Here is a 12974-nt window from a genome sequence, read left to right on the forward strand (position 1 = left end):
ACATGACCAAAGGTAAAAACAAGGGCTTTAGCCTTGGCTATTTGCGCATGCCTTTGAAGCAGTAGAAATCCACAAGTCAACGAGCCCGCTACTTCGAACAGTCAGATATGCAAGGTTCGTTAAGAGGGACTAGCTATAAACTTTCTGCTTATCTCTTACGTATACCGTCGATACAAGTCCTCGAACTAACGAATTTTTTAGTCGCTACTGTTCAGCTAACTACGACGGGCGGTTTCTGGTCTCATCAAGCGCAAAGTGAAATATCAGGCAAATAATTCAATTAACTCATCACTAGTACCATCGATGTTTGCCTTTTAAGGGAGGGTAACCTGTTTGTGTCCAATTAGAGTGCAGATGTTTTGAAAACGCAGCCGCATATTTTCCGCACCGACGTGCATTTCTGTGCTGAACGGGTTTGTATCTGGTGTAACTTTCGTTTGAAAGAATCATCTAAAGCACTACACAAAAGCCGGACTGATGTGAACTGTCACCATGAAAATCGCGAGTAACATCGATAATCCTCAGTGAACAATGCCGATGACAGCAAATCGAAAAGCAGCTTCGAGGTAACGCCGTAAGCGAATTACGATTACGTCTACTTTATAGACAAAGCTACATGCGACGCGATCTGATTTGAATAGAGCTCATTGAGTTTACTTTCGCGCACGAAACAGAAAACACTGGGTGACTATCACCCTTACTCTCATTGCCGAGCAAGATGTACTACATACCAATAATTCACTGCCATCTAAGTCCTATTATATTCTGCCCTATTCACTTAACCAGTATGGCTTAGCCCTGGTGGACCCTGCCGCACTGGCGCAGGGCGCTCGACTGCTGTAGCCAAGATTGCGGGCGATGGAGGCGAAAAGCAGGGCGCCCTTGTGCTGTGCGACATCAGTGCACGTAAAGAACTCCAGGTACTCGAAATTTCCGGAGTCCTCCACTATGACGTCTCTCATAACCTGAGTAGCTTTGAGATGTTAAATTCCGTACACCATACCAAACCTTAGCAATAGATATGAGCCGCTAGCTAAGCCAATATGACCAAGCTCAGTCAAGCGCAGAGATGACCATGCGACCTTATTTACGAAGTTATGAGCGCGCAGGAAGGAAATGAACACGATCAATCGACTCGGATTAGTTCCCAGAAGAAAACGACCCATGTCGGAAATTCCCTTCGGTACAATGTGGCAGAATTCTGGCTCCGTGCGCGAATAGTATAGCTCCGCGCAGGGAGTACGCTCGAGCGCTAATTTTCAAACGAGCAAGTACGCCAGTCGAAAATGCCAGAAAGGTCACAGCCCTGAAATTACTGTAAACTATATCGCACTTGAGACGTGCGGAGAAAAATACTACCCGGCAGACACGCACATTTGAAAGATAAAAAATAGCGACAGTACATGTCACACATATTGGTTATTTTTGAAATACACGGTGGGGGGGGGGGGGGGGGGGGGGGGCTGTTTGCATAACATTATGTTCCAGCGATCATGTGAGCCCACTTTTTGTAATGGACAATTAATCTGTCCTGTCATTTAGCGTATACGTGTACTGTATACGTGTACTGTGCTTCCGGGGGAAAACGCACAGCAAATATAGCAAACACTGCTCAAAGGCAGGTAAGATAGGTTCACATGATCGTTGTAGTGTAATTTCGTTGCGAGTAGTGCCGGCTAACTGAAGAACAGCCGTTTCATCTGCCACGCTCCGATAACCCCCCCCCCCCCCCTTTCCTTCTCATACCCCTTCTCCCAACATGCCGGTCCTGGCTAGCATCGGATCACCTGACAGACCCGCTGGCCTTGGCGGCTATGGTGCAGGATATCAACATCCTCCCCACTTAGTGCCGCGCCGCAATAAAGTATATATCTTTCTATCTGCACGTTTCACGGAAGAAAGACAAATGATTGCGACTAAGATATATATTTAAGCACCATGAATGCAGGAAGCGTCACGTTTGAAGTGCTTTGTAATACCAATAATTAAACTAGTGAACCAATGCTCGACTCAAACGTTTATTTAGAGTTTTATTGCACATGCATCCATCCGCCAAATACGAGTTCACCTAAGACAATGTAAAATGTTGAATGTATATGGACCCTCAGAACGCCAACTTTTTGCCAAATGTCCATCCTCCGAAAGGCGCCGCAAGACATACATGTACTTCACATGAAATGCCAATCCATTCCAAGGGGTGTGCCCTCTGGACAGACGCGTTCAAAAAGATATTCGCAAGGTTCGAGGAGTTTTAAGAAACTTAAGCCCATAAGAATGACGGGCTCCCTTTCTGCACGCACTATAATAATGTCTTTTTTTGTCTATTTGTCGTTAAGGTTACAGTGCCGCTTCCTTGTTAATTTATGCCGGACTCGTAACCTTCAAACTGCTTGGGCAGACTCGAATAAATACGTCGCAGCATTCCGAATCTAGTCATCTGCTGCCAATTTCATCGCACCTCGCTTGCAGCCAGTGGATTTCGCGTGTAGGATAACAGACCTTCATAACTGTCTTTGCGCTTCGAAACAATTGCTAATGTGAACACGTTGTCCCTGGGACTTATTGCGTACGTTCGTGGCACCGAAATTCATTCCACTGACAACACCCGAAGCGCAAGAGGAAATTTTTATGTACATGTGAAGCAGTCTCGCCTAGTGCATGGGCGGAGGCAAATGCAATCGGCCCGGCCTCAGAGCGTGTCACGGCCGTAACGCTGGGGACAAGTCATTGTACTTGCGGCTCCCGGGCTCAAAAACATACAAAGACGTTGCGCTCATTGGCATCGCAGCACAGCCTTAGGGCAGTTTGCGCCGCGATCTCCCCAGATGACCGGTTTCCACACGCACGCAACGTTCGATGCGCTCGGAGAGTTGGGAAAGGCTCGACGCCACCCCCAAGGACGCCTCGCATCTCGCTGAAGGAAGTCACGAAAGTACACTCTTTCGCCCTGTTGGGCCGTTGGCAGAATGGAAATGCAACCATACGGTCGGAGGTATTTTTCCACGAAGCAACAATTCAATATCGTGCATCCACTGAAACGACTGAAAGCACAGCTGCGAGTCAATCGAACACGCGTGACGCATCTAACACACCGAGCTGTCGAAATGGACTGCCCACTGCCTACACGCGCGTGAAAGCGCGTGCAGCAAGACTTCAAGCTTCAATGGGCCCATCAACCACGCCGCGAGACCTGCACATGCACACAACGTCGAAACGGCTGTGGTGGCACTTAGTGCTCTTTGCATCTTCCAGGTATATATTCTTGAAGTCCGATTGAAATGCTTCCTTGCCACTTATTACATGAACATCATAAGGAGGCCGATTTGAACTCCATGTCGGTGAGGGTCGAGAGGGGAATTCTGCCCTGGCCAGATTACGCTAACACGAAATACCAACGTCATCGCCACTGGCTTCGACAGTTGCCTATACTTCCCTAGTTTCACTAGCCCTCTCTTGAGACCGCATTGTCATTACTGTTTCGGATTTCTTTTCTTTTACTGCCCGACTGAGCTTTCTATATATATTACGCCGCACTCTTCATGCAAAAAAGGCATCGAGCTTATGACCCACATACTAGGGAAGACGGTTAATGAAAGCCACACGAATCCATCAATGTTGTGCAACTCTAAACTTCCTTCTCCAAGGTACCTTCGGTCGTCACACTTGCAACCGAATTAAAAAATCGGAGTATAATATATGTATTATTGGGGCTCTGTGGGTATGTTGGCATGTATCCATGATTTTTTGTTTTTTCTTAAAAGGTGTGGAGAGGGCGGCAGCAGTAAGATAGTATATTGTATTGGAAGGGAGTGGGGCGCCTCTACGCGCATGCCAAACGAGAGCCAATAGGAGGTTTAACGAGGGGGAGGGGATGGAAACAAGGGTAAGCTCTCTTTTCACCCCCCCCCCCCCCCCCCCCCCAACCTCTCCCGCGTTAGTGTTTGGATTAATTAAAGCAACATCCGGGAAAAACCAGGCGCTGTCTCGTTGAGAGGCGCCGCTTTTGGCATCGAACGAGCGTTCTAGACGAGCACAGCACGTAGTCGTCACGCCGCTGCTGTTTCACTTAGGCGTTCGTCAATGAGACACACACTCATCGTTAGAGGAAGCAAAATTCAGTGTAGTTTTCGTAAGCAACCTGCCCCGCGACGATTGTGCAAGACGACAGTGGTCTGCTCGGCAGTTAACCATCATCCAGCGCCGGCCCCATCGCGCGAGCGTCACGCAGTTTGCCGGGTATGTAGTACAAGTAGCTGAAAAAACACTCAGTCTGCGCACAAGAACGAATTCGGTATCTGAGCAGTTATGGTGAAGAACACTATTTTCGCAACAAAGGAATAGGCGCTTCACACTCGCATAAGGTGTGAATGTCAGCAAAATAATGATGAGGATGCGTTCTATTTCGCGTTATTGAAGCTACCTCTTCGGAGCGACTGCGTCGTGAAGGTGAACTCTGATGGTATTACCTGCTCGAAGGCTAAGATACACGAAGACAGAGGCGGAAGCTCGTTGACGAAGATGTAACGCACAGGGAACACGATGACGCAGCCCAGGAAGAGGACGAAGAAGCTGCCGAAAACAGCGTCCACCGGTCCTGGAACAGAAATTAAGAGCACACTGAGTGAGAGCGCACGAATGTCGAAGACAAAATAAAATTTGAACGCGAAATAGTATATAGGGACACGTCGTCGCGCCTTCGGTGGCTCAGGCGCTTGAATTCCAACTGCAAAAACGAATGCAGTGCGACGAAAGCTCGCCATACAATTTCATGAGTCTTCGTACAAATACAAAATCAGAATAAGCGCTCATGATTTTTTTTTTTTTTAGGAAAGCTGAATGCTGGTCCAGTTCAATGCAGCGCATTAGAACTGGTAAACAAAAACAAAAAAAAAAACATGGCGGTGGTCTCGTCCCGCTGAAAGCTTCGTGCGCAAGTGATAGCTGTCGACAACATTGACTGTATTCATACAGAGGTAAGTGCACATAAGCCGGCGTGCTCCTCTTGGTTCTCGCATAGCACGCGTGCACTCAGTGATATGGTCTCGCAGTCCCAGGAGGTTAATTATTTGTCTTTTAAACAGACCTAGAGAGAAGCGGAAATTTTCGGTTGGACTATCATGGAGCGTTTCTCTAGATGTTTTTCTTGGCACTTATACGCAGCTACCTAAACAACGCTACAAGGAAAGGCTACTGCGAGCGGCATGCACTACTTCCATATGGCAGTGGCCGCATTTTGCCACAGTTTACAACTCAAATGACTGCCAACGTTGGAGGCGCTGAATTCAAAGCGCGATGAACGCTCAGAACAAAAACGCCCCTCTGACCTTACGCCATCAAGTGTCCCGTTCGACGGGCCGCAGCTTTCGAGCCGAACCTTTTCTCCCACCTTCACAGATTTAAAACGGAGCTGATTACTGCCGACTGCGAATTACAGAGTGGTATTTTTTGTTTTTGAACCAAACTGTCTTCGCAAACGTTTTAGCGGCACCTGAAATTCTCAGCTCGGCTTTTTGTGCGCGCGAGTGCCCGCCCTTCCCAGAACGCATAAGTTTCTAGCGAATCTTGATGCCGGCTTGGTTGCAAGGGTGTCCCGTATACATGCACCGAGCGGGTTAGTGGAGGCGCTCACCGCTCTTGCCCAAGGCTCGGCAGTGCGCCCAAAGCTGCAGTGACGGGTGCACCAGGAACAGGATGCCCAGGTTGATGGCCAGAATATGGCCGAAGACGCCCAAAATTCCCTTCGAATTGACCACGATGGTAGACATGTCGTCGTGCAGCCTGTGGGGACGAGACGAGCGCATGATGTAAAGTATACAGGCGAAAGTGGGTCTTGGGGATCAAGCTATGCCCAGAACAGGGTGAACGTAAGATAGTCCGAGAAGAACCCTGCTCTAGTAACAGCGAACCGTTACTGAACACGCTAAGTGAATTACGATAATTTAACGATCGATTCAACTAAGCCTAGAAGTTGTACGCGGCCGCGCTGCTCGAAGTTCGGCTTCAGTGCCCTATAGCCATGCCTCCTGCCTGCGTGCCTATGATGACATTTGTATAGAAGTAATGAAAAATTACGCTTCACCCAGGCTTCCCCTTCGTGACAGTCCTATACGTCAAGCCGTGGCCTTAGATGACAGCGGAAGAATGTAAACGAAAGAAACATCAAGGGGCAGTTTCAACCATTAGGCTTTTCCTCTCTTGTCTTGTTTCAGGTCGTTACAATTGCACGGGCAAGAAAACCAAAGTCTTGTCCGTGAGAATCCAGTCTCCCACTGCGCTGAAAACAAGGTCGGTGCCCGAAGGAGCGTTGAACACAGAAGGAAAGTAACGTCACTGCTCTGAATAACTGCCCGCATATAGACAATAGCAATTCTTCAAGAGACCTACGGCGTTTTTCTTAACTCTTCCTCTCATTTTTCAGTGCTCGGGCTTCTGCAGTGTTAAATTAAGGAAGATAGTGAGAGACCGGAAAGCGTGGCGTGACATGGTCAATAGGGTCACGAAGAGTCGGACACGACTGAACTGAACTGAACTGGGTGGTAGTACCCTAGATAAAGGTGAGTTGACTGCACAAGTTAATATCCGAAATGGACGCTAAATAGCAGAAATAATTGTAGAATCATCAAGCTAGAAGGATTTGTGAGTGGTGGAGAAGAATGCTGGCACTGTCCAGAGCCTCCGCGTGCGATTTAGACTGAGCGAATTGATTGATGCGCATTCAAATTGAACAAACCGAACTAATGGGATTCAAACTGTCGTGAGTACTAAGCTAGAACACTACGTTCGGTTTCACTGCTGCAGCAACTGCCTAGCTTGGCGTCAGTGGCCTTGGACTTGAGAGATACCTCGGGATTAGGCACTTTCCTTTGGAGCGCACGGACAAAACATTTCTCATTTACATCTAATGTAAGCGCAGCATTAAAGTTTCAAATTGCAAACTTATCGCGTTCTATTCGGTGCGAAATCTAGAATCTGCGGAGAGTTCCGCACGAGCAAAACAGAAAGAAAAGAAAAAGAAAGAAAGATTTGGAGCGGCAGTCACATACCTTTGCGGGTCGAAGAAGTACGATGTGATCAATATGACCGTAACGAGGAATAGAAAGGCCACGAAGATGTTGAAGACAGTCCGGATGTGCTCGTTGGCCATGATATCCCTAAGGAAGAGGGTGGAACTTATGTACAGATATAGAGAAATGCATGTTGTTGTTCGTTTTTTTCTTTTTTTTTTGTTCTCCAACATATAACAAGTTCTCCACGAAATAGTTGCGAATGGTAGAGACTGTGCTGTCAGCGTATTAAGAAAGAACGAAGCACTACTCACACAATACGGCTCTCTCGAATGGCGAAGAACTTTTCTGGAAGGTCCTGCCCAGGAGAGCTTGTGAAAGAAAGACAAGTGGCAGGAAAAATAAATACTATAACTGCGGCGCATAGCAACAAGACAGCATGCGCATGCTAATCTTCCAAAAACGAAAGAAGGCGCCACTTAGTAAATACCAACGCTAGATTTTTGCGGATAACTTTCTTCTTAAATGGCAGTTCAATAACCGAACACGCGCCTTTCCGAGACGCTCGCACCTCAAAGTGCTCGAGCAAAGTGGCCGAGGAAAAGAGACAGAAGAAGCAAAACAGGAAACGCCGTTGAGCACATCCGCGGCTTGTTACTGGCATCTCCGTCGCGGGCAATGCGCCCATCTTTCGATCGCACGATCTTCGAGCACTTCACGGACTCGCGAACTCGCTGACCGGACGAGAACAGAACGCATAAAAAAAAATGAATGAACGAGATGGACCCACACAGCACTGCGAGCGTCCATCTCGTTCAGCGGCCCTATTCTTTCAGTTTGCGAATAGGAAGCAGCTAAGCCACGTTTCGACGTTAGCGAACAGAGCCGTCATATCTCGCTGCAGAGGCCGCTCAGTCGACGGCAGTCGCCAGACTGAGGCAGATTTTCGGAAACTGCGTTGAGCAAGGAATAGCATTGCAGGCCTGCCTGCCAGAAAACTTCTGCATGACCCAATAATTCACTTAGACCGTACGCAAGGAGTTGTGGAGAGAAAAGTGTCAAATAGAGTAAAAATGGGGCGCAGAACGAGCACAGGGATATTGTTATTGATAGCTGCGCCCACCTCTTTCGCTGCATCCGGTTATGCAGTCTTTTAAGACACCTAATATTAAAGACAGATACTCCCAAGTTAACCACGGCTGCTGATTCGGCTTCGCCGTTGCAAGGAAAATATAGGGAGTGTGTGTGTTGCATCGCTGTAACAGTTTTCCATGCATTTATATGGCACACGCCACGCCGCGCTAAACGTCCACGGCCCATGCAGGCTTTGTGCGGGAGGGCTTAACAACGTCGCTTAGAATCCAGATTTCGTGCACATACAGACTTCCAAACACCTTTCTAGAACGTTCGAACGGCGTGCTCCATTATGTATTTGTGGAAATCGTCACTGCCTCGCACGTCCGACATGCCTCTCAGACACATGAGAAGTTAACACGATCCATAGAGAAAGTGAGCATATACGATAAGAAGTTTCGAATGCTGGACCAAACCTAAATGACACCAATGCACTCCCCGGCAAGCTCTTTTGGGTAATCAAGACGAGTGTGTGGACGTATGTACACTTTTTGCCAACATCTACAATGTACAAGCGACGGGCGTGGCTAATGGACTACATAATAGGGCCATCGTAGCACCCCTAGAACTCGTAAGCTACGGACCAATATGGGCGATCGTTTCCCGACCACTCAGAGGGTCGCAGCGCCTGCGAAACAGAATGAGCCACACTGTATACGGTCCAGAAGAGAACGCCGGGTGGCCTGTGCATTTGTGACAAAAACTGCACATCAAAGACCCCGTCTGCTTCTTGTACTCTCCGGGTGAGGGAAAGGCGCACCTCTTTTTCCGCAGCTGAGCCTCGGTGGTGGGCTTGCTGTGCGCCTGGTTGTTCCGATCTTTCTCTCTCCTGGCCAGGGTATCCAGTGTCGCGCTCAGGTTGTCCAGTTCAACGTTGACGCTGAGGCGCAGCCTCTGCACATCGCACACCGAGAGAGTCAGGGCTGTGCGGTGCGTGCACGGCCAAGCTGAGATGTCGCACTGTCGGCTCAGCTAGTGGGCGTCCTACATAGCTCTTCTGATAGGGTCACAGAGAAAACTAATCTTTTTCGGAGACCCCTAACACTCCGCCTTGCGCGAAAGGTTCATGAGGATTAGAGGTTGATCAGTGTCGTGGCGACAAGTGATCGAACTTCTACAAAAGCGAAAAAAAAAAAGGTGGTTGAGGGAGGGAGGGGGAAGATAACTGTCAGATGCAAGTGCTTATGCTGACAGGAAGGAACAAAAGCATATGTTATGCGCGCACGCGCACTGGTGAGCTCGTAAAGCCGGTTATACAGCGAACTTTCTTAAACATTCTTCAGTTTCAACGCAGCTCCCCAACTCCTTAACTGAAGTAAATGCAAGTGAACTAGCGCAGCGCTCGGGCCCATACCTCAATGCTGGTCTTGAGGCCGAGCAGTTGCTCGGCACATCCGTTTGGCTCCATGGCACCGTGTGGCGATCAGCGATGGACTACGGTAGTGTGTGGCCTCCTGCAATCAGAACAGAGTGCACGGTGTCAGGTTTCGAAATTCACACGCTCCAAACTTTCCTGCACACTGTAGGGCAAGTGCTCGAATCTCGACTGTTCTGCAAAGAAAGAACCCCGCAGCAACCACTACAGTTCTATAAGGCAAAGAGCCCGGCTTTGTGCACGACCTCAGAAACGGTTTACACGTCATTGCTCGACAAAAGTGTACAGTCTGAGAAAAAAACAATTACGGCCGATTTGCATGGTTAATCAAATGCGAAGTAGGTGCGTAGCACTGGTTATCCCTGCTATACCTTTCCATCGCTTGCAGTCACGCGACGCGTTGTCCTGAAGTTTCTACCGCACGTAAATGTTCCTCTTCGCTTCGGCATCCGTTTCACGATGGCGCTATGTGTCGTGAGCAGTTTCCTCGCTCTTTGTGCTTCTAGATTCTTGCACCGTTTAGCTGCAATATCAGAATCAGTAGACTCACGATCTCGCTGCCTTCGTAACCGTTGCACTTCAGCACGTCGAGCACGGCGAACCTGCGCCGCAGTATCAGAGAGCCCGGTTTTATCTACTGCGACGCGAAGCAAACGCACGGCGCAGCCGCGTCTCGAGCTGTCCTTACACCATCTTTAGAAATGAGCGAAAACAGGCACAATGTACCCCTTTACAATGTTGTGTTGTGGCTGTATGAAAAAGGAAAAGAAAATGCACGGGCCTGCTACTGGCTCTGTAGCTGAGCCATCTCCGCTGCCTCGTGCGGACAGGAAAAAGTAGAGAAGAAAGAAAAAGAAGAGGGAGAGTAAGACGCGCGCCGCAACAGCCGTCGTCCACCATCTAAGCGGTGGCGGGTGCAATGACGGCCTGCAATAGATTAAAATTCGGTGGCAGGCCAGGCCCCGCCGCAAGTGGCAGTGACCTAGCAGTCCCGGCCCCATAGGGCCAGTAACAGCCCCCCTATACAATGCAAAGCTCTGCGGCCGAAAGGTCTGGGGTGTTATCATAGAGAGAGAGAGAGAGGGAAACACGCTTGAAGGCGAGCGCCAGTTAAGGCGCGGAGGGGAGCACAAGCTGCTTCACGACGCGGCCAGCAGCTCGGAGCCGAGATACAGGGAGCACCGCACGTGGACGTCTTCTGTCCGTGAAGTCTGAGGAGTGACTGATGCGAGGAGAGAGATGCCGAAGTTGAGGACGCGCGAACAACACACGACTGCTTACTCCGGAGACACTAGTGCAACGCTGTCCAGTGACGGCCACAACGTCCGCAACAGACACGCTCCTCCCTCACTGTGTTACTCTCTCATTGGTTGAATCTATGCGGCCGCTCCGCGCCCTCAGTGTTAAGTCGCGTGATGTGGGCATTGCCACTTTCCCTTCCTCCTCTTCAAGTTTACGGAGAGACAGATGGACAGAAAGAGAAAGAGCGCGGCTTCTGTTGCAGCTGTACGGCCGCTCCGCCGCCTCAGTGCTGAGCCGCGCGACGCGCGCGTCGCCAACTTCTCTTTCTCCACTTCAAGTTCACGAAAAGAGAGTGAGTGGCTTCGGACAGACATCGGGAAATCCGTGATTGCGGCTAGTAGTGCTACGCACTAAAAAAATAGGGCCTTATCGGAAGCGTGGGAGCGCCGATGAAGACAACAGTCAATGACCAAGGCGACAAAGGGGCAATGTGACATGCGCCCAATAGAAAGGAATGAATGTTTGAAAAGAAGGTATGGAAGGGAGCACAGAGTACGAAATGGCCCGAGTGCAAGGTGGAAGGCCGGACAAAGGGGCTAGCAGTAACTGAAGACTAGCCACTGTCAATCCACCCCTATATGTCAGCCTTGCGAAAGTGACAGGCCCTTAACTAGAGAAGCGCAGTTGTACTGGGCCGTCTTGCACGATAAAGTCCGCGCTAAGTCCAGACTTAAATGGTGTCTTTAAAAAGACCAAGCTTATTTAAGACGGCTCGTGTTCCGAACGTCGAACGCTTCGGGTTCATGTTCACCAGAGTGGCTTCCCAGAACGGCCTCAGCAACCACTTGGGGCATTTTTCCTTGTAACACAATCTTAAGCCGCAAAAAGCAATGGCACGGATTTTACACAGCGCAAAATTGACGGAATGTGTACATCTTAAAGCAGGGACAGTGCCAGCGCATCCCTGTATTTCCCTAATTTCTCTACTTAGACACCTGGCGTCCTTGTGTCTTAACCAAGACAGCACTAGAGTCGTAATCATACAAGCGACTTATTCAAGTCAGGACTGAAGCCCAGTCTTGACTCCAGTCTTAAGCGGCCATGCTAGTGGCCTATTCTTTAGACTCCAGTTAAGTCTGGACTTAGCTAAGACAGTCTTAAGATTGTTTTGTGCAAGCGGGCCCTGGAGTTAGGAACCTGGCCGCGGAAGACAACCGTGCACTTCATCGAGCCCTCGCAACACCACGCCAATGCAGGCGCAGAGACGACGAGTTCTACCACAGCAATGCCGTGAGAACCACCGAAACAAATAGTTTGCTATTCAAACAGTTTTGGAGACAGTTATGCTCCGCCTTTAAGGCTGTGAAGGGACGGCGTTATAACAACAGCCGTCTACGGCTTCCTTTGAGGATCCTCTTTATATATGCACTATGAGACTCTCATAATAATCCATTAGTGTGTCTTATCTCACATACCACACATTTGTAAGCTACCACATTATGTTAAAGGCCATCAAACAGAAATAAAGCCCTGCTTTAGCTTACCCGTACGAACATGCCTGTGTGTCCTAAAAGGGACAGCGTGTCCAACTCGGGATCTGCAGTTGTCACTGGTGCGACTCCGATCTCAACGGAGAAGTCCAAGTCGACGCGCCTGCCAACTCGACCATGTCACGTGGTCACGGGCCATCACACAACCCGCCGATAAGTCAGTGCCCGGTCATGTGTCCTGCTAACTGTTACCTGGATGATGCTCGTTATGTTTCGCTGACAACGCGGCGCCGACAACGTCGGATTTTCTAGAGAACGAGGCTTTTGTAGCCTTAGCTACACTGGCCGAGGTTGAGTACTTTCGCGTGGCTCCTGGAGAGCCGTGCTGCGCAAGCGCGCAGAGCAGTGACGTCACACAGCAAGCAGCTGGCGCACCGGAGCCGCACACTCCGCCACCGCAGCGCGCGCGCCTCGCCGGTCTGCGCATTCCAGAGGAGTGACGTCTAGCCAATCAAAACACATTCACAGATTGCATGTTGACCGCACGCGAAACTGGAAAGCATCCAGAACGCCGAATATGTAGCCATGTTACATTCACAGATTCCACACAATCGGATTCAAGCCATTCAAAACTAGCCGCGGCAGACGCACTGGCGTCGGCGCGTGCCCAGCTGTGCGCCTCCGTTGCGTAGTAGCAAAGTCTGACGCTCCGCTAGAGCCGCTAGATAA

The 12974-nt window shown here is 49.5% G+C and overlaps 1 protein-coding gene across 2 annotated transcripts in view; it reads right to left on the reverse strand.

Moving 5' to 3' along the window:
* Positions 1–12974, reverse strand: part of LOC146202988 (sterol O-acyltransferase 1) — a 49442-nt gene that overhangs the window by 11880 nt on the left and 24588 nt on the right. For both annotated transcript variants that reach the window (XM_084588481.1, XM_084588480.1), the window contains exons 2-7: positions 9493–9592; positions 8899–9032; positions 7319–7375; positions 7044–7151; positions 5630–5778; positions 4467–4594 (exon numbers count right to left, since the gene is read on the reverse strand). In XM_084588481.1, coding sequence (XP_084444607.1) covers positions 4467–4594; positions 5630–5778; positions 7044–7151; positions 7319–7375; positions 8899–9032; positions 9493–9546 — 630 coding nt within the window. In that variant the 5' untranslated portion in view covers positions 9547–9592. The remainder of the gene's footprint in view (positions 1–4466; positions 4595–5629; positions 5779–7043; positions 7152–7318; positions 7376–8898; positions 9033–9492; positions 9593–12974) is intronic.

This window comes from Amblyomma maculatum, chromosome 1, assembly GCF_055883805.1.
Source record: "Amblyomma maculatum isolate TAMU_Amacu chromosome 1, ASM5588380v1, whole genome shotgun sequence".
NCBI lineage: Eukaryota > Metazoa > Arthropoda > Arachnida > Ixodida > Ixodidae > Amblyomma > Amblyomma maculatum.